Here is a 26184-nt window from a genome sequence, read left to right on the forward strand (position 1 = left end):
CTAGTAAGCTCTAGCAGCACCATCTTGTCCATTGGATATCTTGGCAGCTTATACAGTTTGTCAAAAAACCCTTGTACCTGGATGTGGGTAAACTTCATGTTGTGACCTAATCACACATCACCCCATTTCAAATGGGGACCCCCTACTTTTTAGGCCTTTTCGGTCTTTTGGTTTTGTTTTTTTTGGTTTTGTTGTGGCAGTCTCTTCGGTCTCTCTGTTTTGCAAGTGTGTTAAATTTGATTGAGTTTGCAATTCATTTGGGTGATTTTGGCTAAGTCTGGAGCTTGTCCTATCAATTTTAGAGTTTTGCCCTTCAAACCTAGTCTTTAGGGTTTTTGAAAAGCTGAACATTGCATTGGAATCGGGACCCTTTGAGGAGTAGCACCATCTTGTCCATTGGATATCTTGGCAGCTTATACAGTTTGTCAAAAAACCCTTGTACCCGGATGTGGGTAAACTTCATGTTGTGACCTAATCACACATCACCCCATTTCAAATGGGGACCCCCTACTTTTTAGGCCTTTTCGGTCTTTTGGTTTTGTTTATTTTGGTTTTGTCGTGGCAGTCTCTTCGGTCTCTCTGTTTTGCAAGTGTGTTAAATTTGATTGAGTTTGCAATTCATTTGGGTGATTTTGGCTAAGTCTGGAGCTTGTCCTATCAATTTTAGGGTTTTGCCCTTCAAACCTAGTCTTTAGGGTTTTTGAAAAGCTGAACATTGCATTGGAATCAGGACCCTTTGAGGAACCTCCCAGTGAAATTTGAGCGAGTTTTGAGCAACTTTCTATTTTTAGAAAGTTCCTATTCTAAAGGGATTTCATTGCCTCCCGGATTGTCTTCATTTCACCAAAAATCAAACTTACTATTTTTAGTAATTTTTATATTTAGTAAGTTTCTATTTTTAGTGTCTCTACGTCCTATTTTGCCCTAGCTCTCACATGTTGAAATACTTTCTATTTTTGGAAGGTCTATTCGTGGCAGGTTTGTTTACCCTATGGGGTGTGTTATTAATATTGCATATCAACAATCAGATGATAACCATAGGATAGAATAGTAACCAGAAACTCAGAGCAATGCTTTCATTAATGCCAAAATGTCTAGTACAATAGTCATTCTTTGCATCAGTGTATCCAACAACAAGTACAAGAGCATATATAAAGACACGGTCGAGGGTTGCGGTTACCACCCATGGGGAACTGTCGTGCAACGAACAACTACCCTCGATGACACTAACATACTTAACCAACGTAGCTTAACAAGTAGTACAAAGCCCATTTTACGACCAACAAGGTTCTTTGCAGGTAGACACTGAAGATTGAGCATTCTTGAACCCTTGAATCTAGAAACTCAAAAAGTAGGCTAAATTGATCAAAATTGGCTAAGTATGGGTACCCCTTCTAGAAGTGGAAAACAAGAAAAATCTTTTTAAGTCTGGCAGCAAACCACTTCAACTCCTATCATGGGATCTCAGGACAAAAATGTGCAAATTCCATCACCTTAGAGATTCTGTGCCCAAGTATCAAGATGGGAGCTAAAATGGTTAAGGCATTGAAAATCCAAGAATGATGGAATTCCTTCAGCATAGCAAAATGGCGCCCAAGTGTGCATTGGGGCGCCAAAATGAGGTGGCCAAGGAAAATTCAAAAGATGCAAAATTCCACCACAGTGAAATTGGTGCCCTAGTCAGGTGAATAGCGCCAAATTGAGGTAGGCATGGAAAGTGAACAAATTGCAAAATTCCTTGGCATGGGTGAAATGGCGCCCAAGTGTAGAGAAGAGTGCCAAACTCAAAGGGCCATGGAGAATGAAAAATATTGAGAATTCCTTGCTCAAGGTGAAATGGCGCCCGTGTCCCAGGTGGGGCACCAAAATGGGAGTGCCATGGAAAGTGTAAAGATCTCAACATTCCTTCATCAAGCCAAAATAGCGCCCAAGTAGAGAGGGGGGCGCTAAAACCTCAATGCCAAGGAAAGTTTAAGAAATTGACAATTTCCCCTCCATGGTGATTTAATGCCCAGACAAGGAGAAGGGTGGCAAAATGAGGTTGTTAAGGAAAACAGGTCACAAGCAAAATTCCTTCTCTATGGTGATTTGGTGCCCAAGTCAAGCAGGGGGTGCCAAAATCAAGGTGTAAAGGAAAAACATGAAAAAGTGAATTTTCCTTCATAGCATGATTTCCACGCCCAAGTTCAAAAAGATGAAAATTTTCCGAGGCAAAGAAATTCAGGGTTAAGGATGAATTGGAAAGAAAAAAATTCCCCATGGGGAAATTTTTGAAAAATCCATTTTCAGGCACCAAAAATCATCTGAATTTCAAAATGTTTATAGATTTGGGTTTGCGATAGAATTTTCTCTCTCCTAGACCCTGGAACCCTAAATTTGAAAAATCCCTAAAAATAGATGTTGAAAAATCATTGAAAATCTCCTCCAGAACAAGGAAAGTTCAAAAACTTCAAGAAAATTCTTCTTGAGTCAAAGTTACTCTTTATTTTTTCTCTCTCCTAAGGTTTTTTCCGCCAAGTGGATGGATAATAAGAATCTTAACTCAATTATTCAAAAATCTCTCCAAAATTCAAAAAATGGAAGGTTGGCGAGTTGGCGACACGAAAAGAAAGAATATTCCAAATTATGACACACATCTCAAGGCATTAAAAGCTACGAAACCCGGGGACGCGTCCCCTACCTGAAAACCCCCGTCCCAGTCCCGGGGACGTTTCGGGGACTTGGGGACGGCCAGGGGACGTCCCCCCCCCGTCCCCAAATTGTCAAAATTTTGAGGGGACGTCCCCGAAACGGGGGGACGGCTTCCCTAGCTGTGGGGGACGTCCGTACGTCCCGGGGACGGCTGGGGACGGATTGGGGACGTCCCAGCCGTCCCGAGGACGGCCAGACGTCCCCCACATCTAGGGCTAGGGAAAAATATTAAAATAAAAAATGTCGTATTTTCAATTTTTTTTAATGATGTTTTTTGCGTAATTGAGGGAGTGAAATATCTCATGAAGGGTTTTTTGCCAATAGAAAAATAACACCCGATGCCTATATAAAATAATAAAAGTATTTTTGGCCTCGCGGGGCGCTGCCCCTCGACCCCGCCCTGTATCGCGACAGGGAGCGCGCAAGGGGTGCTGCCCCTTGACCCCGCAAGGGGCGATGCCCCTTGACCCCAAGTTGGGGGCGCTGCCCCCAAACCCCCGTCAAAAAATATAGGGGGGAACTGCGCTGATGGAAGTAGTGAAAATTTAACCTCTGAGTCTGATTAGGCTCCATTATGTATTTTATTTCTTTAATATCTATTATGATATGCATATTGACAATGTGAATGAATTGAAATTCTGAATTATGAGTGCATATTGAGTATTGAGTCTATTGATAATGTTGTATGTTCGATGTTTGCATTCTAAAATGTTTTCATAGTATCATACACATGCTATATCCATGTTTTCATATGAATATAATGTATAGATGCATGCTTTATCCATGTTTTCATATGAACATTTAGAATTTTCCTATATATTTTAAATTTTCCCTATATTTTATACAGCCGTCCCCTTTGCCGTCCCCCCCGTCCCCAAATTTGGGAAAAAAATTTGCCGTCCCAGAAACTCGTCCCCCCGTCCCCCCGTCCCAGAAACTTGGGGTAACATAGATTAAAAGAAATTTCCATTTTGGAACTCAACTACAAGAGCGGGACCCATTTGCATGGCATCTTGGGGAGGAAACTATGATGCATCATTAAAACAACTACCCAAATTGACCTTTGCTAACTTAGCAGCATGTTGGAGAAATTCTATATAAACATGCAAGTACAATTCATTTCTCATGTGTGAAGTTGAGAAAGAAAAGTTGTAGAGAAAGTGCAAAAGTTAGACTTGGAGAATATTTTATCCTTTCAAGAGGCTTTGTTTGCAGAGAAATGGCTGAATCAAGTAAAGCGACGACTATTACCAGGCAAGCACAAATAAAAGCTAAAATGAAGGGATTCCTTCCAAAATCCAAGATGGTGTCCAGGTGGAAAGAAATCAAAGTCACAAATCTAGGAACATTCAACTAGGCTGCTTTCCAAATTAGGATGTTTGGGACAACAGGGCACACTTCATCACCTATTACTGCCAAAATTGTTAAAAGCGGTATTGTTGCAGCAGCTGGTTTTCTCCCTTCTATTCAATGTCTAGAGTTGATCCTGGAATGTGCAAAACACTACAATTTGGAAAGAAGAACTATTTCAACATCAAGTGGCAAGCTTTTGGCCACCTTAACTTCGGAAGCTATCGGGGAGGCCTTTGGAATTTCCTCTCATCATTCCATGATCTACAGGACTATGAATGGAGCTAGGACAATGTATGATGCAGGTCTTGACAGATGCGCTGGAGTTATAAACAAGAATTGGTTGTAGAAATCTAGACCACACATTTCCAAAATGTCTAAAATGCTCACCATTTTTCGAATTCAAGCAGGAGTATGTGGACTTGATGATGATGTTGAGCAGGATTATGGGGTGTCCACATGCCATAATTTTGAAACATGGATGTTTTTCTACATTGGCGAAGTCATGAATGCCAATGGACTAGTGGTTTGGCTAGATTAATCAGCCATTATGTGCATGAATAGCTAAAAGATTTGAAGGAGAAGAAGCCCCAATCCTTTTATATGAGCTCATATGTGATTTATTTACTTGCAAGGATGGGTGGCTTCGATGGTTTGCCGGGAAAAGGGCCCATGGGATGTGGGCCAGCGGAGTTTAAAGTTTATGAATGCTATCCTCGGTTACACCTATACAACCCCAGTTCTTTCAAACTGGTAAATGACACTTTTACTGTGTACTTAACTAGATTTATGCAGAATGAGCTTCATACAAGAGTGTCACCACAGGCTAGGGCTCTAGTATAGAAGTTTGGGGCCACGTTCCTGCAGTTTCCAAAATTCACTTATATCAGGATGCAAGAATTCTCCTTCCAGCCGCACAAATTACCGAGATATCCGTCTGATAAATTGGTGCTCTTGGAGCTTATGAGACAATTGACGGCCTACGACCAAATTTAGATAAAGAAAAGAAAGTTGTCTATTGAATTCCCTCTTGTTCTCAATGATTATTTGGAAGTTTGCCCAAACCTGGCAGTAGCTTAAAAGGCAGTAGAGGAATTGGCATTCTACCGCTTGACATTACATATCCAGATCTCACTATGATCCACATCGTAAAATCAGGAAGGTTGCCGGATTAAAATTTGTGCACAAGTTTCACCTAGAAGATTATTGGGCAGGTGCCAAGGATGATCTTGAGGTTAGGAAGAAGATGTTTTCCAGGCTACCCCTTGACACAATCAGGATAAGTGAAATAATTCAAGTGCCGGATTAGGTGAAGGAGGATTTAGACTTAATTCAACCAGAATTTGAAAAGGTGAAAGATCAGCCCATTCAACTTCCAGATTGGTCAAAACCTGTTATTGATGATCTAGTTATTTTGGCTAGACCCGTTTTGAAATTCACCAGATATTGGATTCATCGGCATGTTAGGAAGCTAAAAGAAGGAAATGTCTGCCTGAGCTACCAGTTAATGGGAAATCTGAGGACAAAAACCCTTAGAGTTGAAGGCGTGGACAAAAACCCATCCCTTCCCGTGGAGCGTTTTCGAGGTGGTAGGTATTATTGAGCAAATTTGTGATGTCTCCAATGGAGACGAATTTGCATTGATAGGAATATTTTTAGAGGTAGTTTTGTACCTGTATGGAAAAATAATAGTAATCTATTGTGAGTATATTGTGCGAGTTTATGATTTTGCCGTAAAAATAAAGGGAGCCAATATTACTCCATTTGGCGAGTTCTATGTATATTTCATATCGGATGTTATGAAGGCCTTGGATTATGCCGTTTTCTATCGGGCTAACTTCCAATATAATTTTGGCTTGTAATTGACCTTTGCTGTGTGAAATATACTTGAAACATTAATATTTTCTGTGGAGGATAATTGTTGGAGCTGATACTTGTCTGTGTAGCGAGAGAGGGCTTCTCACACATCTGCCCGAGAACATCTTCTTTGCTGTGAGATTGTGGAATGGATATCTTGGATGCGGGAGGTCTACCTTGTGCATGATAGGAGGATTTGGGGCGATAACCTCCAGTATCTTGATCCGAGAAGGAGCCAAAGGTGATCGCGGAACTCACAATTGAAGGAGTAACTGAGTCAGCTAAGGGATTACAGCTAGATTGCTTCTGCATCTGTGCGATTGGCGAAATTCCTTCAACAAAGAAGCTCTTGCATTCACCGGAATTTCCTAGAACAGTTTGGGCTAGGCGTGAGTTCTTTCCCTATTTGCGCAGGTCTTTTAGAGTTTACGGTGTTGCTTCAGCAACAACCTTGCTCACAGTCTAATCATTCATCCCAGGCACTGGATATTATTTCTACTAAGGTTCTCTATATTGGTGCATAGGAGCCATAAAGGATTAATTGGGAAGACTGTTTAGTGAGTGAATGTGCACGAATGTGCCTGCAACTTCCAAAGCAGGCTATATTGTCTTATGTCAGCATTCATGGAAAGACCAACCTCCTATCACAGCCATGCTGATTGATTCATTCGTACAACACAGAGATATCAATTGGAAGGAAGAAGGTGCACTTCAGTGGGTGAGGTTCGAAGATATATGTGCCTTGTTTCAGATTCAGTCTCCGGGTATTTCTGGATACCTTTGTATGAACTTTTTCCATCTGCACTGTGGTTCGAATATAAGTTCTTAGATAGTTGTCTATTTTGTGTTGAGTAATTGTGGTTATGGTATGAATAGTATTATGTTGTCGATCTACGTATCTGAGAAGTACAGAATTATCAAATTTTCATAAAGACAATCAGATACTAGAGTTATATTTGTTAATTGTTACGAAGGATCTGCAATAGTTGAGTTGGGAATCTTTCAGATATCCCAGATGGAGGTGTGCGTCAGCCTTCACCAACTTACTCCTTCCTCATCAATGGATTTTGTTTGCTTGACTCAAGTTATCAGGTCATGCTGTCACATGGCATGAGTACTATTTATTCTCCAATTGAGTTTAGAAAAGTAGCTTCTGTTTCAAAGTGGGAAGATTTCAAGAGGCTCTTGAAGAAACTGTGTTATTTAATGACACTACTTCTGGTAGTGTCAAGGATAGAGTGTATAGGGGAATACCAGTGAATTCCTGAAGGGAGTAGTACAACTGGGCAGGGATGTCAGGAAGACGTGCTGATGAAGTATATAGGTGGACTATTTGGGCACCTAACAACACTATTACTCATTAAAGCTTCAATATATTAATGAGCCATGTGTTTAGGCCCATTATGTGGAGTTAAGCAAGGATGAGGCATCTTTGTATGAGAATAAAATCAGAGAAAAGGGGCAAGAACAAGGAGGTCAGAAGCACAAGGAGAAAGACAAAGTAAAGTCAAATAAGGATAACAATACAACTGTATAAGAGGACAAAGGGAAGAATACAATTAGATCTTAGTTTGTCATAATAGAAAGGAAGGGCATGTGGAAGAGAAATGCTAGAGGCTTTACCCAAATTTGAAATTGTCTTGAAGAAATAGGAAAAATGATGCCAAAGCTGTTTTGATGAACAAAGGAAAATACTTTTGAGGAAATTTTGACTTGGTTGATATTATCTTGTGTCATGCATGAAGAGGTGTGTGGCCACTGAGAACCTGAAAGCAAAAGAAGAAGAGATGACAAAACTATTCCATATTAAAATCTGCATCAAGGACAAATAGGTAGTCTCTTTTTTGGATCCTTGATCTCAAGCCAATTTTTCTTAGAATCTAGAAGATGCGTTGGGGATGTACATCATGTATCACTCATAGCTTGATGCTCTTGCTTGGCTGAAATGTGGAGTGGAAATCATGGTGAAGAAGCAGTGTTAAGTTTTTTTAATGGGTCTGAATACAAGGATGAAGTGCTGGTGGATGTGGTTCCATTAGATGTGTGTGGAGTGATATTTGGCAGCCCATTCTTGTATCTCAGGCATGCTACATAGTATAGGAGCTTAATTAATATAGACTGGTCCAAAATGGATCACTATGCTGTTAACTGCAGTAGAGAAAAACATTCAAATGACCATGGTTTGTATGTGAACTTTTCCTCAAGAGAAGTGAAGTTATGAAATAACCCTTCAAATATAAAAGGGAGATAAAAATAAAGGATATTATGATCCTTTGGTTAAAAGAGAGACTAATAAAGAATATTTATAAGAACTCTTATAAAAGTGGAGTAATAATTATTTACTTAATTAATAATTAAAAGAAAAGACAACCTTTTCAAAAGGGTGCGATGGTTTGGAAACCACCCCTTGAAAGGTTATATAAAGCATTCATGTGAGACTTGGAAGGGGATGGAGATCACTCAAGGAAGAAAAAGGTAGCTTGGTGGACCATGGGCATGGTAGAAGGGGGCACAGAGTGTGTCCATCTCAGGGTACAATTTACAACCGGGACGGTCCTGGCCAGGGCATGGTGTGCACTTGTGTTGGGCATTATTCTGTTGAACCAGCACCTGTCTAAAGTGCAATAGTGTTGAGCATTGTTCCGTTGAAACAGCACTTGCATAGAGCGCAATAGTGCGCTATGTTCCGAAAGGAATTGCTTCCTCCCGGATGTGCCATAGCTATAAGGGCCAAGAACACTAAAATCTTCCTAATGTGAGAATAACCATTTCAAGTGCTCAAGATTCATATAAGTATTGGAAATCCTTGATGATAAAAGATATTGAGCATACTTTATATATGATTTAATGATAATATGATTGAACTGTGTGGCTATGTTATTCAATTTACTATTTTAATTCCTTAAGAATTCTTGCCAAATTACTTTTGAAAAATTACTTCGAATAATATACCCAATCATGTCCAAACACAAGAAAATCTGTAGAGTTTATCGAAATCCAATTGATAAGGCATGATGTTTGGGATGGTTATGGATTGCTTCGTATATTAGTAAGAACAAAATTAGGGTCCCATCAGATCTCTTCAACAGCTTTATTTTGCATCTTGCTCTTCATAACAATGATTAACTACTATACATATAAGGTTTGAAAGTATTCTTAAGAACAGTAGAAATATGGAGCCATGAAGAGCAAATGAAACCAATGCATAAAAAGATAAATTCCACAATGAACTGTTGAAATATTACTCTGAATAATATGTTACAAAGTGAGAGTCCCATCAGTTCTTCAATGGATTTCGTTTACATCCGACTCTTTGTAACTGTGATTAACTACTAAGCATTTCATAAAATACATAAAACAATAATAATTATGTCTTTGTAAATTGGCAAGGATTGGAGAGGCTTGCTGCATGCATATTCATGTTATCATTTCTGTTAACATTCTTTAAGGTTTTTCTTTTAAAATGGTGCGGACGATTGGAGGGAGGACAAATGTGCTAACTGCATATTGATTTCTTTTTCAGGATATATTTGCATACTTAAAAGGTTGCAGATTTCTCCCGAAGCTTAATAACGAGTTGCCTGGTCATAGAAATTCCACATATAAGGAGCGCTTCAGTAGTCTTGAAAATTTGATCCTGATCATGGTGAGTACCAAATCTGAGTGAATGGAAAGTTATTATTAACAAAACGCCTACATCAAATTAATGTTAACTGTAAAAATGATTTGAAAGTATAATCAAGTTAAGAATTTTAAGAGGCCTTTATAATGTGTTTAGATGATATATTATGTGCTTGTTTTTGTGATAGTTCGAGCATGATACTGTTTTGATCCCACGAGAAACTTCATGGTTTGGATATTATCCGGATGGTAACTTCAATGTGATATTACCTCCACAGGAGGTAAAGCATCATCCCTCTGGAAAGTTGATTGAGAACTATTGTGCTTTTTGAGATTGCTGCACTAAACAAAGCATTTCTTGTTTGATTGATTTGCAGACTGCACTATACAAAGAAGATTGGATTGGGTTGAAAGCTTTGGATGATGCTGGAAAAGTGAAATATATCAGTACACCTGGGAATCACCTTCATATCACTCATGATTGCATGCTGAAGTACATTGTTCCATACTTACAAGATGCAAGTGCACATGAATTTGTTAAGAAACCAATTCTAGAGCCACATGGATTGAACATGCAAAACCAAACAATATAGAGACATTTTCCTGCATACAGTAAACTATAGGCATCTGTCACACAAAACATCTTATAATAATCAATCATGAAAATTTACTGTGGTGTTTGTGTTCTGCTAGGTTTGATCAAATGAAAAACTCCCTAATCTATATTTGAACCTTACAATAACATTTTATAATGAGTGTTTGTAAATTGATTCTTGGGACAAGCCAACGTATGGGTATCCATACCATGGACAGTAAACCTTTGAGCTTATTTTGGTATAGATATATAGCCAAAGGAAATAGAACCCTCTCAACGAGCTGCTTCACTTGGTGTGGTCGAGCATTTGACCAAGTGCAAACTGGTGTATCTTCAGGAAGGATATTTGTAAAATGAGTTATTCTAATGATTCTTGCTTGACAGAAAGGGTTATGTTAGAAGCGAATGTAGGTAATGCTGGTTCTACAAGAAATTGTGTGAGTATTACACACAACATAATTATTTTGCATATTATTTGTCCCAATTTGATTTCATTAAAAATTTGAAAAGAAACTGACAATGGAGGCTAGTATGATTATTCATTCTTGTTTTGGAAAGGAAGCTTAGAGATTTCCTTGTAGGAAACTTATTGCCAAGCCCTTTAGATCAGATCAACTGCCTATTTTAGATCGAAAATTCCACTCTTGCAGCAGACTTTTAAAAGCCTAATTGGTAGCTAGGAAAAGAAGACTGTATATCCGACATGCTCCTCTACGTCCTCATGCAAACTAATGGACTTAAGGATCTCCATTTGTTAATATGACCATATTGCCTGCATACATGTAACTACCGGCCGATGGTATGTAATTTAGTAATGCTCATCATTTTTAAGTATATAGTATATTTGTGTTGTGTTACATATCTATAAGATGCTATCCATTATAAATGTATTTGTGGATTGAAGACATCTGCTCTTCAATTGAATTAGATAATTGGGTTTCAATCCTTTCTATCTGGACATTGGTCTTTTTACTAAAGGGAAGCACTACAATGCATTTGTGATTTTCCACAATTACACGTATCATTAAAATGCATGTTATTGTGAAGCTCTCTTTTCAAGATTAAGCATGCTTATGAAATTGATGTCTCGAGTGGTCTCGATGGTTTCAAGTATTGTCATAGCCAATATCAGATATCTAAATAGTAGGTAGAGAAAAATACTTAAAAAGTGATTAGTCCAATTTTATGTCATAAAAGAAGACACAACAAAGAAAAAGGCTTATTATGATTTTACCAAAGTCAGTGAAAAACAAATCTACTCTAGCTATTAAGATGCGTGACCTGGCAGTTGATCATACATGTCACGGGTGGGACAAAGGCAAAAATAAAGAGGCTCTCTCTTTCAATGACACACATGAGGCAAAACAAACCAAGACTGAAACTTTTGCGCCAAACAATGGGGTGAGGGAGGACGGATATCTAGGCAATAAGGAATTATATAGCCCCACGTCTTTTCATTTGTTATGGTTATCGAAATTTTATGTAAACAAGCTTATGAACATGAAGAAGAGGATTGAATTTTAGAAGCAAAGGATCAACAAGAAGACAAAAAACTAAGAGAAATTATAGAAGCTAGCTAGAACCTTGAAAGGGAGAAAAAGTTGTTAAAAGAGTAGGAAATAAGTTTGCAAAACAGTGCAGAGAGAGGGCAGCAAGAGTTAAACAAGGTAAAACAAGAAACAAAACAAACAAGAGCAGCAGAGAAAGGCAGCTTAGAGTCAATGAAAATAGATACTCTGCCATAGTTGGAGGAGTTTCAATCGATAGTGGAAGACACGACAGTAAGAGAAAACAAATTAAAGGAGTAGTTAAACGAAGCCAAATCTTGGGTTCAAGTGGTAAACGAATTGACAATTGGGCAAAAGGAAGTCATAGAAAATCAAATCAAGAGACAAATGGGAGAAGAAAAAGATAAACAAGAAAAAGAGGTAAATATCATCATCAAAGGTTTGAAGGATTTTGGAGAGAGAGAGAATGAATATTCTAGCAAGGGATTTTTTCAAGAAAAAGCTAAAGTGGACAGGCTATATTCAACAAGCGAATGTAATTGGAAAGAAAATAGGAGAAGGGATAGACATGTGTAAGTAACTTTAGAAAACTTGGAGGACAAGTCTATAATCCTATATGTTCAGGTACTCTTATTCTAGACCTCATAGATTTTTGAAAAGCCTTAAAGTAACCCCATACCTTATCATCTCTAAGACTTCCCAATGCAACAATTGATTGCTTAAGTTGTCTTCCTACTGGGATGTCAAAAGCCCATTGCTTCCTTCCAGAACCGGGAATATCATTTAAAAAGTATAACATTAAGCAGACCAATAGATTTCCATACTGGAAGGTGCCCTTCTTCTCACCTTTAATCTTCCCTAAATTGATCAATAACTCCTCGAGCATCCAGTCACAAAGATCTAACTTGATATTTTCTCTCATCATCCTATATGCGGCCAAAATACATGAACTTGAAACTGAATTCAGTCGGTTAGACTGAGTTACCTTGTAGCTTATAACCATGCTTCCAAATTTGATGTCGGTGTCAGTGATAGTGCTCACTTTCATCGATCTCGTCTGATGTAGCGTCGGTGATCTTCCTCATGAAGTCATTTGATACTTTCTTATTCGGATGTGGCCCTGTCGATGACAAGCCATTAATTGCCCAAATGGCTTCCTTAGTGATTTTGTAGGGTCGGTCCAGCCATATGAATTCCCCATGTACTCTGCTCAGTACATATCTGACTATCTCATCCTCGAACTCCAGAATATCTAGAATACTAGTGAACCCTAGATCTTCGATGTGTTGATATGTTGGTTTGATCTTACTAGATTCTCCCATGAGTTCATTCATATGCATCCCCTTGATCTCCGAAGTGCCTAAGTCCTCTATATGACAATGAATATAGGCCCTAACATCTTCCACATATACCACTCCCTTCGGAACGCGAGAGAACGCTCCAACCGAATCTTCCTTGGTAGCCACATGTGGATACCGTTTGAAAATTGGCCTAGGGCGGTCCTTAACCTCTACTATAGTTGGATTTGCAATGAAAATAGGAACAAAAAATGATCCTGATTCCATGATTCAAGAAAAATACCTTTAGAATACTTCTGGTGAAAACCTCTAACAAATCCTTCCAAATGTCAATGTGATCACTCAAGAAGAAATCTGATCGCCTCTGAATAGCTTCTAATTGCATTAAGTTGCTATGAATCACTCTGAATGCTGGGTGATTAACAATGAAGTGTAATTAACCTTTTATCCATCGAGAAAACCCTAATTTTTTGTTGACATAAATGACTATCGGTGAATGATACCGGATCTCACTTTGAATATATCAATGCCGGATAATCCTCTCCAATATCTGGAACATCTTCAAGAATATCTTCCAGGGGCATATGCATCATCTTCCATGAAATTTTCCTACCCCTAAGGCATCTACCTTAGTTACTAGATGAGCTCACTGTCGGTGCAGGAGCAACCTCTTCTGCCAGATAGGTAACCGAGACATTCCCATCTGATGATTGCTCTTTAGTCTTCCTTACCCATCTCTAAGTATGATTTTGTCGGATTTCACTAACCATCTCTTTGCCTCTATCATTTGATCCTCCATTGCCAATTGATGGATTTCTGCTTCTACATAACTTAGCAATATGTCCAACTTCATTGCATGCATAACATGTAACATTGTTCTTTTGAATTGTCTTGCTAAAACCGATGAAATTGCTTGACCTGCACTGATTAGCCATATGTCCAAATTTTCCACAAGCATAGCACTTTACAGTCATTTTGCAATCTTATGTCTTATGACCAATTCTATTGCATTTAGAACATTTATCAAGAGCAAAATCAAGGTTCCGATTTGCTCTGTTTCTACATTGCCTAGCCATGTGTCCAAATCTATTGCAAACAAAACATCTACCATTGAATTTATAAGCATTGAATTGTCTTACCAGTGCCTTATGGTTTTGATCTTCATTAGCAGTACCAGAACTCTGTCTTTGCTCAAATCCAAGTCCACTGGAATCTCCAATCGCCTTTGTCTCTTCAGTAACTCATCAAGTTGTGTTATACCAGAATAATAGATTTTAGCTTTAACAAAACATTCATTCACCAACCAGTATATTTATATAAACAGAATTGAAAGAAGTAATACAACCAATAAGCTAAACACATAAATGAGAACCATAACACACAAATTTATACGTGGAAAACCTCAAAGAGAAAAAACCACTGTGAGATTTGTGACCCACAATATCAATTCACTGGCCATATGAAGAGATATTACAATATATGATGGGTCTGCACTTGCAGGAAGACTTACAACCTAGAGCACACTGCTCATCACAATAGGAGCCTCGCCGACTACATAAAAATCCAGACAACAATCCGGAGAAGTATGAACTACTTAATATAGCATCTCCTATGCCAGAATACAGTTTCGGCTTAAGCTTTGTCTATTTCGGTTAAAACCCTAAACCTCAGTACTGGAATAACCCTTACAATGAATTCCTCACATACATAATCTCTCTGATATATTTCGCATTACATCACATCCATATCTCCATCCTATCATTCATTATTATCCTTATTACAAAATGATCTAATCAATCTCCCATATATACCCTAAACAAATTTATGCCTTACGTCGGCTTACAAAGATATATACAATATCATATTTACATGTCGGTCATATAACATAAATGAATAAGCATTAAAACAATTTGTTGATGCCAGATCCAAGATGTGTCAACCTCCAATACCGATGACCTTTACTATACCATGTCGGCTTGCATTACTGGTGACCAAAGAAATCTTCTACCCTGCCGGTGTCGGTGTAGAGTCTTGTGAAGTACCTGTCGGTACACCATATGAAGTTGGAACCCAAATTCATGTCGCCATCAATGACAACATAGTGAAACCAACTAATAGTGTCAATTTCCAACATGCTAGTATATGACACATTTAGAGAAGAACAAAAAGTACGAGCGTCCCCCCATGATTCCAAAGAGGGAGTAGAAGGACCTGATTTTGGATGCAAAGGAGAGAGTTGAAAGGAAAAAAGGAAATACACAACCAGGAAGAAGAAGGTATGTGATACTATTAAGAATGTAATTATGTACTAATTATTCTGTATATTTATATAATTTAACATATTTCAAACTTTTCATAAATTGCTCGACACATCAAAGGCAACTAAGACAAGACTAGAAAAGCACAGGCAACACAAACTTGGCTCTGGTGGTTATATGAAAGTTGCCACACGAATTGTAAGTATCAATAAATGATATATCGCATCGAAATAATAAATTGCAAACAATTTTTTTAATCATTAATAATACAAGCAAAATTCATGATATTAAGCAAAAAATGCATGGCTCTGAATTCAATAGAGTGCCCACAGAAGATGACATGAAAATTGTCTTCTAGGAGGGCTATAGAGTCGTGGCTAAACGTCTAAAAAGATTGAGTGGGCAAACATAAGAATCTAGTGCATCCGTCAATCATGTAAATAAGCTAAATGAAAATTATTTAAAATTGAATACTTGAGCTATAATCTATTCGATGTTAATTTCCAACATAATGTGACTATATTTGTTTTAAATAATCAAGCAATCATAACAATGCACATGACATTGGAATGCAACCTGCACAGGGTGGAACACAACTTGCACATGATGAAGGTCGTGGTGTGCATCCCGGTACTGGAGGTATTCACGTGCTAAACAATTTTTTTTTATGTAGTGATTATTACAATCAAACATCTTTAATTGAAATTGGTGTAGTAATTAATTTAACCTTTTTTGTTTTTATTTGAGAGCATGTAGACTGTGGTGAGAAAGTTGAGCATGGTCCAGGTAGACAATATCAGGAACATGATGGGGCCCCACCAGGTAAAAAGGACCACTGTTATTCCTTTAAACAAATTTAATTGCAATTGGTGTACTGATTAATGTAACATTTTGTGTTTCAACTCCAGAGGATTTAGAGGGTGTTCAGGATGTTGAGGATGAGCATGTAATGATTATTACAATTAAACATCTTTAATTGAAATTGGTGTAGTAATTAATGTAACCTTTTTTGTTTTTATTTTAGAGCATGTAGACCGTGGTGAGCAAGTTGAGCATGATCAAGGTAGACAACATCAGAAATGTGATGGGGCCCCACCAGGTAAAGAGGACCACTATTATTTATTTAAAATAATCTGATTGCAATTGGTGTATTGATTAATGTAACCTTTCGTGTTTCAACTCCAGAGGATTTAGAGGGTGTTCAGGATGTTGAGGATGCGGCTAGACAAAATAATCAGGAAGATGATGTGGCCTTATCAAGTAAAGAGCACCTCTGTAATTTTCTTTTAATTAATGAAATACTTGTAACAATAATAACAAAACTCGTAAATTTAACCCATTTCTTTGTTATTGCAGCAGACCCCCCTTTGCATACGCGTCCTCAACGTGAGTACAAGACTAGGCATACATTAACTAGATCATGAGCAAAGGACAAAAGAACTGAAGAGGGGACAAATGATGAAGACAACGATCATCCACTTAGTCTTTACCTCCAAGCTTCAAAAAGAAAGAAAAAATAATGATTTAATCTTATTATATGTTAACAACTGGATTTTATGTGTTAATGAATTTAATTATTTGTTAATAAATGATATGTGTTGATGAATGTTACGTGTTAATGAATGTTGATGAATGTTACGTGTTAATGAATGTTAATGAATGTTACGTGATAATGAATGAATGTTATGTTTCATTAATGGATGAAAGAATGTTAGACGTTAACGGGGAATTTAGAGTGATATTAGGGGGGGTAGGGGGGCAAATGAGCTTCCACCTTCGCGTGGTTGGCCCTATTAAGTAGAGAATATTAAAGTACTTGAAACAAAGAGAAGCTTAATAAGGTAACACACTTTTCAATATTCCATTATGCTCCACTGTTAATCTTATTGATGCTAAGCATCTTGTTTGCAGGTTGTGAACATGCTTCTAGGAGACAATTCCCCTTTACAAGTGAATGCATGCCTCATTGGTTTTGTGAGTTTATTTTGTTCTAGAATAGACACACTTTCTTTGTTCATTCCTTAACATTTGTTCATTTTGTTTTAGAATAGACACACTGCCTCATTTTGTTCATTCATTGTTCATTTTGAGTTTATTTTGGGTTGAATTTGAAGAAAGAGCATGCATAAAAGGAGGTGGAACTGCTAGAAACAGATTGTTAAACTAAGTTAATGATTCTTCACTAAAACCCCTGGATCTTGATTCTGATTCTACGTGGGTTCTGGTCTGAGCCTGATTCTTCTTGGATTCCTCCAAGTTCCTTCTTAGGTGGTTGGATCTTTACACAATTATCAACTGATTTTGAACTTTAACCCACAGGATTACCAACTTACCCTTCAACACTAAGCCCTCTCAAGGGACCAAAAATTGACTTCAACCTTCCCAACTTGGTTTGCCAGTTCCTAGAGTCTTCTCATACCCCAAACAACATTATTCAACATAATTAAAACTCCCAAATGACTGGTTTATACCCAAACCCCAAACTAGGTACCAACTAGGCTTATTTCCCCAATTAGGTCTCCAAACCCTGTTTTTTGGACTTAACTTCCAAACTTCCTAAAAAACTTGGAAAAATAATCACTTATTCAAATACTCTTTTCAGAATTACACAACATATAAAAAATAATGATACTAATCCTTTGGACAAACTGTACAGAATAATGACTTTTACCCCAAAACTAGGCCTAATTAGGCCACTTTTACTAAGTAAGTACCCACAAAACTTACAACCAAGACTCCAAACCCAAAAAAATTCTTTATTTACCTTCCAAAATAAAGGATTTCATTCCCATTCAAAGATCCATGCTCATTTGTTACCCCAAAACACAAACCCTCCTTTGTAGGAACAAAAACTAGGGCCTTCTCAAAATGAACCCCACAAACACTTCCAAACCAAAAAAAATGTTGTCTCACCTTAATTCAACATCTTAACACATTCCATCAGAAAAACGTACCCTCATTAGGGAAAATCTTCTAATCAAATACATGGTACCATGCACCCCCTGCTCACACAACACACAACTTGCTCATTTGGTAATCACAATTCAAACATTCATGCTTCTCCTGCACACCTATGGTTAGTATATGTTATTTTACAACATATTGGATCCATTCCACAAGCCACAGTAGAAACAAAAAGTGGAATGGGTCATTCATCCATAATAAACCCCAAAATCCAATAAAAACTGTCAAATAACAGCCTTCAGGATAGTCAACGTTTTGGTGCACAAAATGACTGATTAGACATTCAAAATGAATTTAAATTATTCTCAGAACATCCACCAAACATTTTCCAATGGGTGCAAATCAATATGAAGAAATAAAACCACAATATGCTTCAGATTTCACTCATGAAATGCAAGGAAAACGTTGAATTTTTATTGCAGTGGTTTGTTTTCACATAGATCAACCTTCAAATCAACATCAACAACCTCTCCACACGTGAGAATGATGTTTTTAAACACTATTATGATTCCTTATGATAAGTCTTCTCATGCATTCTTGTAGCTATTTCATCTTTATCTTCCTAATAATGAAGTACCTACTACGCTTAATACTTTGTAAGGTCACTGATATTAATGTTGCTGATATTAATCCTTTGTAATCTACAAAAGTCAACTCAATGGTAACACCGACAAGTAGAAGCATGTGATCGGGATAGCATACACTGTTTAAGTCCATCAACAGAACACACACTAGCGGCAATGGAGAAATCTTGTCTTGCCGATAGCCGATGAGGCTATCAGTAAGACTTATCCCGATGGACACTGGCAAAATGTAAAATGCATCGGCAAAGGTTATGACAATAAAGGGTCATTGGTGTAGACAAAAGCAGTCGGGATTTTTTTTTTTTTTAAAATGTTGGGGAAGGTTGGAATTTCGAAGAACACCACCAGACAATCGACGATGTTGCCAAACCTGCGACGACAAAAATGTCACAGGATGCAGCCTCGTCCATCATCATAATCGTCAAAATTCCGACATCTCCTCGAAGATGGTCCATCGACAGAACACACACTAGTGGCAATGGAGAAATCATGTCTTGCCGATAGCCGACGAGGCTTTCGGTAAGACTTATCCCAATGGACACTACCAAAGTAAAATGCATCGACAAAGGTTACGACGATAGATAAAGGGTCATCGGAAAAAGGTTACGACGATAAAGGATGCAACGAGGTCGGAATTTCGACGTCTCCTCGTCAAAAAAACATGTCACGGGTGCACAAAAAGTTCCAACGTGGTGTCATTTGTATTTCAACATGAATCCCATCGTCAGAATTACCGACAAAAAAATAGCGACGAACAAATACGTCAAAATTCCAACGTTTTCTTGTTTGAGTTCCAACGAACAGTCATCGGAAAACTGCTCCAAATGTACTAGTGAATAGAGCAGATCCAATGAGGGATGATATAAAAAGAAATAAAATGTCCAATGATATCCTTGAATGATCGATGGGAATCTCTTTTTATATCATCATTCTTAAATGAGGAGTTACCTTCGATGAGACAAGTCTCATCTTCATTCATATTTGTCACCCTTCATTATATTAGTAATCATACCATTTCTATATTAATCGTTGTCTTCATGCCTTTACACTTGGTGTAGTCATTGTATCCCTTCATAACTTATAAAAATTGTGCCTCTTACTAATTGATGTCATTAATCCTCTTATGGCGATCTTTTGATCCAAATGCTAACAATTGATTATTGACTAACTAATCTTTGTGTTAAAATTGTTGATTGGTTTGTGTCTCTTGTGTCATGTGTATCAAATCTATGACTTCTCCAATGATGTCCACAAGATGGTATTTTGTAACTTGATTTCCTCCTTCGACCATGATTATATAGCAATGATATACTGATGTATTGCATATATGATTTTTGTGCTAACTTGCTTACTCTTATTGATATAGATGTATTACAGATTCTGTTACCATTCTCATTATCTGAATTGGCCCAATTTATAGATCCTCCTAGCTACTTCATGAACATATATATCTATACCTTCCAATGATGTGCATCATTATATTCTTGGTGATGGGTTTGGAACAACTCCTTGAAATTATGCATTTGATGAATGGTCATGAGCTCATATGTGTGAGAGAGTTGTTTCATGATGAGAAATTGGATGCTTGCAAGACTTTATGCCGTGATGGATGGATAATATATCAATCTCTTATCTTAATCCTCAAAAGATATACAACCTAATACTGGTACTATGTACTCTTATTACTTACTAACTCTTAACTACTTAGATTGATCAAGACTACCACCCTTGGTCATACAACCTATTTTTAATTTTCTAGGCCAAGGTTGGGGACATTACAATCTCCCCTTCTTTGAGAAGCTTGTCCAGAAGATTGCCAAAATGATACCTTTTAGCTTCTGAAGTTCCTTCCTTCTTCCTTATTTCTTTGGTGATAAAAATATTAGGTTGTGACTATCCCTTGAAGAACATGTGTACTACTTCCTTGAATCTATTAATGTGCTTGACAAGCATCATAAAAATGGTGCCAACATTGGTTTGTTGATGCATATTTTCTTCAAGGATTTTGCTTACTTGCCTTTGGAGAGGGTTGTGTACATTCCTGATACACTTCTTTTGGGATCCATACTTTATTTTAGAGCATTTATCTTGGGTAATTTCATCAAGTAATCCCTTGAGATTGATCCTCTCACCATTGATCTTAAATTTTAAAGTAATGGTCTTGAAGTTAATGGTGAACCTACCAATAGATTCCATCCATTTTATTCCTAATGTCATGTCTATGTTCCTCAATTATATCACATATAAATCATCACGAAACTTATTTAACTCCCAATTGTGACTTGAAGCAATTATGTTATTGGGTGGCATCGTACATTTGTATTGTTGGACATTACTATGGTGGATCCTTCTTATTCATGTCACAATTTATTGGGATTGGATAAGAGTACAATTTAAAAAATTATGTGTGGCTCCACTATCTATTAGGATGGTGATGGGATGTATGTGTAAGATTCCTTGGACCCTAAATGTTTAGGCCCATAAGATCCCATGACAATGGCTAGAGTGACATCCTTCTTTTTGAGGGAAGGTGAACTAGCTTCATCTTTTGATTCATTTCTATCCAAATCATCATCTTCATCTCCTTCACTATTTGGCCTAACTTCAATGTAATGAATTTTTCCCTTCCCCATATATTAGTGTCCTGACTCCCATGACTCCTTGCATGTAAAACATTTTTTTCTTCTCCCTAAGTCCTACCATGTTGCTTCATCCAATTGATTTCTTCTTCGAGTCTCCCTTTGGAAAGGTGGGTTGGTAGGGTCCTTGGGTTTTGTTGGTTCCTGGAATGGTGCTTTGTTGTTAATTGTTCCTTGATCCATGTCCCTATATTTCTTAATGGCCTCTCGTAATATTTTCGAATTGAGAGCTTTTATCCAACCTCTTAATGGATCCATCAGTCCATCCATGAATAGCACTAGTAACCTTCTCTCAGATATCTTAGTGACTAATATTGATAATTGTTGGAACTCCATTATATATTCATCAATATATCCGTTTTGTTTAAGTTGAGCCAGTTATTTGAAGTGAAGTTCTAGGTCTTTGTTTTCAAATCTTTCAATCAATCTCTTAGTGAATTCAACATAAGAGGTGATTTGTGCATTCCCCATGGTGGTCATTTCATCGTATCACCATTTGTGTGCTACACCATCTAGGTGTAGTGTTGCATATTTGATGGCTTCCTCTTTGGGAATAGAGTTTAGTTGGAAGTAGGTATCGATGTTTTGTACCCATGCTCATGCAATGGTCTTTCATGGTCCATCAAAGTATGGTATGTTGATCTTTCCTACCTTCGTTTCCAACTCTGAATAATTAGCATGGTTCCCCCTTTTGGGTATATGCCTCATCCTTAAGTTCATGTAGTCTTTTAATGAAATCTCTATTTGCAAACCGCCATCTATCCAATCTTGTCTCAATTGGTCTTGAAGATATACTAAAGCGAGTTCATTTTCTTCTTGTTGTTCAACCCTTGGTGCAAAGGTTGGTATCATGGGTCGGGAGCTCTTCGTGGTTGTCTTACGGCTTGAAATTTCATTAGTTGATTGTCCTTGGCTTCCTCCTTGATTATTATTATTATTAAAGACACTAGTCACTATTTGTGTGAGCATGTGAAGTAAATGAGCTATTCTATGTTGAGTGTTTCTTTGTTCAATAAAAAATTGATCCATCTTCCTAGCAAGATGTGTGTCGCCCATGTTTGTTTTCCCTTATTGTTTGTTCTTGTTCTTGGCCTAACTTCTTACATTGATAGGTTTTTAGTTTTTTATCACTCATCCATGGGCTAATAGGATTTCTTGCTTTGATATCACTTGTAATGTCCCATAAATAGAATAACTTAGAACGTTGGGACTTTTACCTAATTTCTCATTCTCACTCTATCAACTAACTACAATTAAACCAAGTAATGGAAGTTACACAAGATATCAACTACTATTTCAGATATAAAGATATAACTGTATGCAAGATGTGTTGGAATCAGGGATCACTGAGAGGGGGGGTGAATCAGTGATCTACTAGTTAGCAAGTTTTTAGATTAAACTTTAAACCACTAGAAGCATAAACATGAAACTGAAATTCAGGAACATAAGACCATCAACCATAAAATCATAACACCAGTTTTTTACGTGGAAACACAAATGGGAAAAACTATGATTGTTTTGAACCCACAATATTATTTCACTATGGCCAATAGAAAAACAATATTACAATATGGGAATGCACAAACATTCAGACACACTCCCTAGAGCTCACTGCTCAAATACATTAAGGGCTACAACCCCAAAAGGCTCACTGCCTTACTGATTAATTACAATGATGAATTACAACAAAGGAACTCCAAAATAACATCTACAATGCTTGGATGAGTTCTGGTTAGGTGCCAAATATACTGACTGAATCACCTCTGTTGTTTTCCTTTGTTATGCCCTGTTCACTATCTCAGTCAGCTACCAGATCAAGAATGCGCACATTAAACTGCGTCGAAATGGATTCTCGATCACCACTCGCTCGCAAAACAATCATATCCTTTTCCAAAAAGATCATCTACACTGGTCTTATATATCTGCAATCACAAAATAGATCATTTACCATGTCAACCTGCTAATGTAACATGTAGTCATATGTCGGCTTGACCGAATCACCAAAGGTAAATGCAGATCACCAAAATAACAATAAGATGATGTCTCTATGTCGGCTCAAACAACCAATACACAATTCCTAGCTCCGCAATCACCGAAAAGCTTCTGAACCAAAACTACTCCGACCAATCCTGAAATACCAGTTAACACTTGCTTCTGGTTAAGAGGAATTATGGCTACTGGATTGAATCTCCATGAAGATTTGTCATCAATGACAACCCTAAACCTATAATAAACCATCAGAAGCCACCAAATGAGTGTCAATTGCCAAAAATCTCCCCCTTTGGCATTGATGGCAACACTCGTGAAAAATGGCTAAGTGTTGAGAATTGTACACCAGATTAAAAGAATTGCTAAGGCTCCCCCTTAGACAAATAATTTTGAAACCTGAACTATACATTTTTCACCTTTTCTCTCCCCCTTTGACTGCAATGCCAAAGATGGGATGTTGTCCAAAATTTATATACAGAGATACTTGTCAGGGACTTTACAAATACTTGAAGATGTAAGCAAAATTGGTCTTCAAAAATCCTAGGTGAGTGTCCCACCCGCTCTTCAAGTTATCCAAGACTGTAATGAATGCACTAAATAAAGTTGCATGAATCTCTACTTCCTTCTGATCAAATGACATAGGTTGAGCCATTGCCTTCATGCAGTCTACTTATTGCTTAACATGGTGTCCAACTGAGGGGCAATCAAGTTTTGGAGTTCACCAACTCTCCTCAAAATCTTGTCCTTGTCTACATTGTGGCTTGAGATATAATCATTTAGAGCCAAAATTTGTCCTTCAACACTATTGGTTGGAGCTACATTGGGATCAAAGGACTGTGAGATACTAGCAAGTTTGCCCTAGAAAACACTTATCTACTTGTCTATATTTGCAGTGAATTTGGGCAAAATTAGACAAGACATACAATTTACCTAGTGCACCGATGTTGCCACTTGATGCAGTGTCATTCTTTTGTATCTTAGGGGTTGTTGAATCTACCACCGAAGTATTATCACCAGTTTTAGCATCAAGAGTTGTGTTGCCTTGATCTTCTGAATGTCCCTCAGTCTGAGTTTCATCCTTTTGATCATCGAGAACACCACCTTTTTCTTCCAATTGAGAAGATTTAAATGCATCTTTGTACAAAGGATCATTCACCATTATTTTTCTCCATATATCTTATGTCTCCTTTCTTACCTCTTCCACTTTTCCTATCATCAATCTGTTTACCCTATGTTTGCTTCTGAATTCTTTCTTATTGGCTTCCTCAATGAGTCTTTTGACTTCATCTTGGGTGATACAGGTGCAAACATTTATCAACTCTCTTTCCTTCATTTCCTTATCTGTTCTACTAGCAGTCGGTCTCCTTGCATCAATAATGTTGAATAGGTCTTTAGAAATGCTCTTGTCCATCTCAATCAATGTTTTATTAAAATTGTGCACATATTTCTACTTTTCTCTGATCAACCTCATTCAGTTTTTCATAATACACTCTAATATTCTTCAAATTACCATCCACAATTACCTCATCAATTAATTGGTTTGTTGACAATGGAAGAACATATATAGATTTACCTCGATTGTCATTGGATTAAGGATCTATATCAGGTCGAGTTTTGACCTGTCTTCGTCTTTTGGGTCTTCTAGTAGGGGCAGGATCAAATTTGGCTTTCTTGCTATGCAAGGCTCCACCAGACTGCGGCTTCCTCACCACTCTTACAAATTCACCCTTCTTCTTAGCCTTGTTTGCTTCCTCCTCATATTTTGTCTCAGAGGTCACCAGAGACACAACAACATAAGTTCACTTGGACTTCTCCTTTTGCTTCAACACTCCCTTTTTGGATGGGCTCGATCCTAAAGATGGTACCACCGGAGCAGGGGAAGACTTGGTCTCTACTTGTTTAGCCTTGGAGGGAACCAGATCGACCTTAGGCTTTTTTATTTCCTCTTTGGCCTCCATCTATGCATGTTTTTCTCTTGCCTGCTTCACCTCCTCCCAGGTGAATCCCATCTGCACTGCCACTTCCTTAGCCATCTTTGCAACTTTCCTTTTTCTAGTAGGTGCAGTGAACTGTTTGTGCAATTCAAGGTCTTTCTCCTTGAATGTTCCAAATCTATCTTCTTTTGGATCCACTGGTTGGCTCAATAGGTGTTGAGCATACGGCTCAAGTGTGATAGAGTCAACTTCATACCTCATGGGCATGATCCAAATTGTCTTAGGCTCCACAACTTCAATTTGACATTGATCTTTATCAACCATGAAGTAAATAGTTTTCTCATACTTCTCCACAATCTCCTTAGGGATTCTTTTTCTGTTCTTCATTGTGGTTTGGAAAGATTTAAAATATCCCTAGAGAGAAGATATTCTCATTGTGGCATCTCCTATTCCCCCACAATCCCTCCTTGATTTGCATTGCCACCAGTCTATCAAAAGCCCATTGGACCTTTTCATTTACTCTGGGTATCTCATTCAAATAAGGCCAAGCAAATAAGAAGAGTTCCATATTTAAAAGTGTGCTTCTTGTCTTGCTTAATTTTCTTCAAATTACTCATCAGATCATTCAAAAGGATTATACATAGATCATACCTCATGTCATTCTTGAGCATCTGATATGTTGTATATATGGTAGTTCCGGAGACAGAGTTGTCTGCTTGACTGGTAAACTTTGTATCTGACCACCATTGATGCAAACTTCACATCATGCTCTAGAATGTCACCGATAGTCATTGCTTTGTTGTTGAACTTGGAACTAGTAGTTGTTATCACTGTGTTATTCGATACTTTTCTTAGGCCAAATACTTCATCGGTTTCATTGAGGCATGTCACAACAC

The 26184-nt window shown here is 37.7% G+C and overlaps 2 protein-coding genes across 10 annotated transcripts in view; both read left to right on the plus strand.

Annotated features, from left to right (window-relative positions):
* LOC131064231 (uncharacterized) overlaps nucleotides 1-10515 on the plus strand; it is a 102519-nt gene extending 92004 nt beyond the window's left edge. For all 7 annotated transcript variants that reach the window (XM_057998326.2, XM_057998323.2, XM_057998325.2 and 4 more), the window contains 3 exons: nucleotides 9422-9544; nucleotides 9708-9800; nucleotides 9897-10515. In XM_057998326.2, the coding sequence (XP_057854309.2) occupies nucleotides 9422-9544; nucleotides 9708-9800; nucleotides 9897-10112 (432 nt within the window). In that variant the 3' untranslated portion in view covers nucleotides 10113-10515. The remainder of the gene's footprint in view (nucleotides 1-9421; nucleotides 9545-9707; nucleotides 9801-9896) is intronic.
* Nucleotides 10516-10646: 131 nt separating this feature from the next.
* LOC131064232 (uncharacterized) lies at nucleotides 10647-16784 on the plus strand. 3 transcript variants are annotated; one of them, XM_057998329.2, is made up of 5 exons: nucleotides 10647-15817; nucleotides 15926-16000; nucleotides 16203-16277; nucleotides 16364-16438; nucleotides 16538-16784. In XM_057998329.2, exons 1-5 carry the CDS (start codon nucleotides 15748-15750, stop codon nucleotides 16600-16602), a joined length of 360 nt encoding a protein of 119 aa, XP_057854312.2. In that variant the 5' UTR covers nucleotides 10647-15747; the 3' UTR covers nucleotides 16603-16784. The 3 variants fall into 3 exon arrangements, with proteins under 3 accessions (XP_057854312.2, XP_057854311.2, XP_057854313.2); XM_057998328.2 differs by having other exon boundaries at nucleotides 16535-16781; XM_057998330.2 differs by having other exon boundaries at nucleotides 15935-16000; nucleotides 16535-16779.
* Nucleotides 16785-26184: the final 9400 nt, after the last annotated feature.

The sequence above is a fragment of the Cryptomeria japonica genome, chromosome 6, assembly GCF_030272615.1.
Source record: "Cryptomeria japonica chromosome 6, Sugi_1.0, whole genome shotgun sequence".
NCBI classification, from domain to species: domain Eukaryota; kingdom Viridiplantae; phylum Streptophyta; class Pinopsida; order Cupressales; family Cupressaceae; genus Cryptomeria; species Cryptomeria japonica.

Excerpts from the sequence above, each read along its gene's own strand:
- LOC131064232 (XM_057998328.2), top strand. The coding sequence starts at position 15,748 with ATGCAACCTGCACAGGGTGGAACACAACTTGCACATGATGAAGGTCGT. Across the intron at positions 16,001-16,202 it reads ACATGATGGGGCCCCACCAG|AGCATGTAGACCGTGGTGAG; the intron begins GTAAAAAGGACC and ends TTTTTATTTTAG. Across the intron at positions 16,439-16,534 it reads AGATGATGTGGCCTTATCAA|CAGACCCCCCTTTGCATACG; the intron begins GTAAAGAGCACC and ends TTGTTATTGCAG.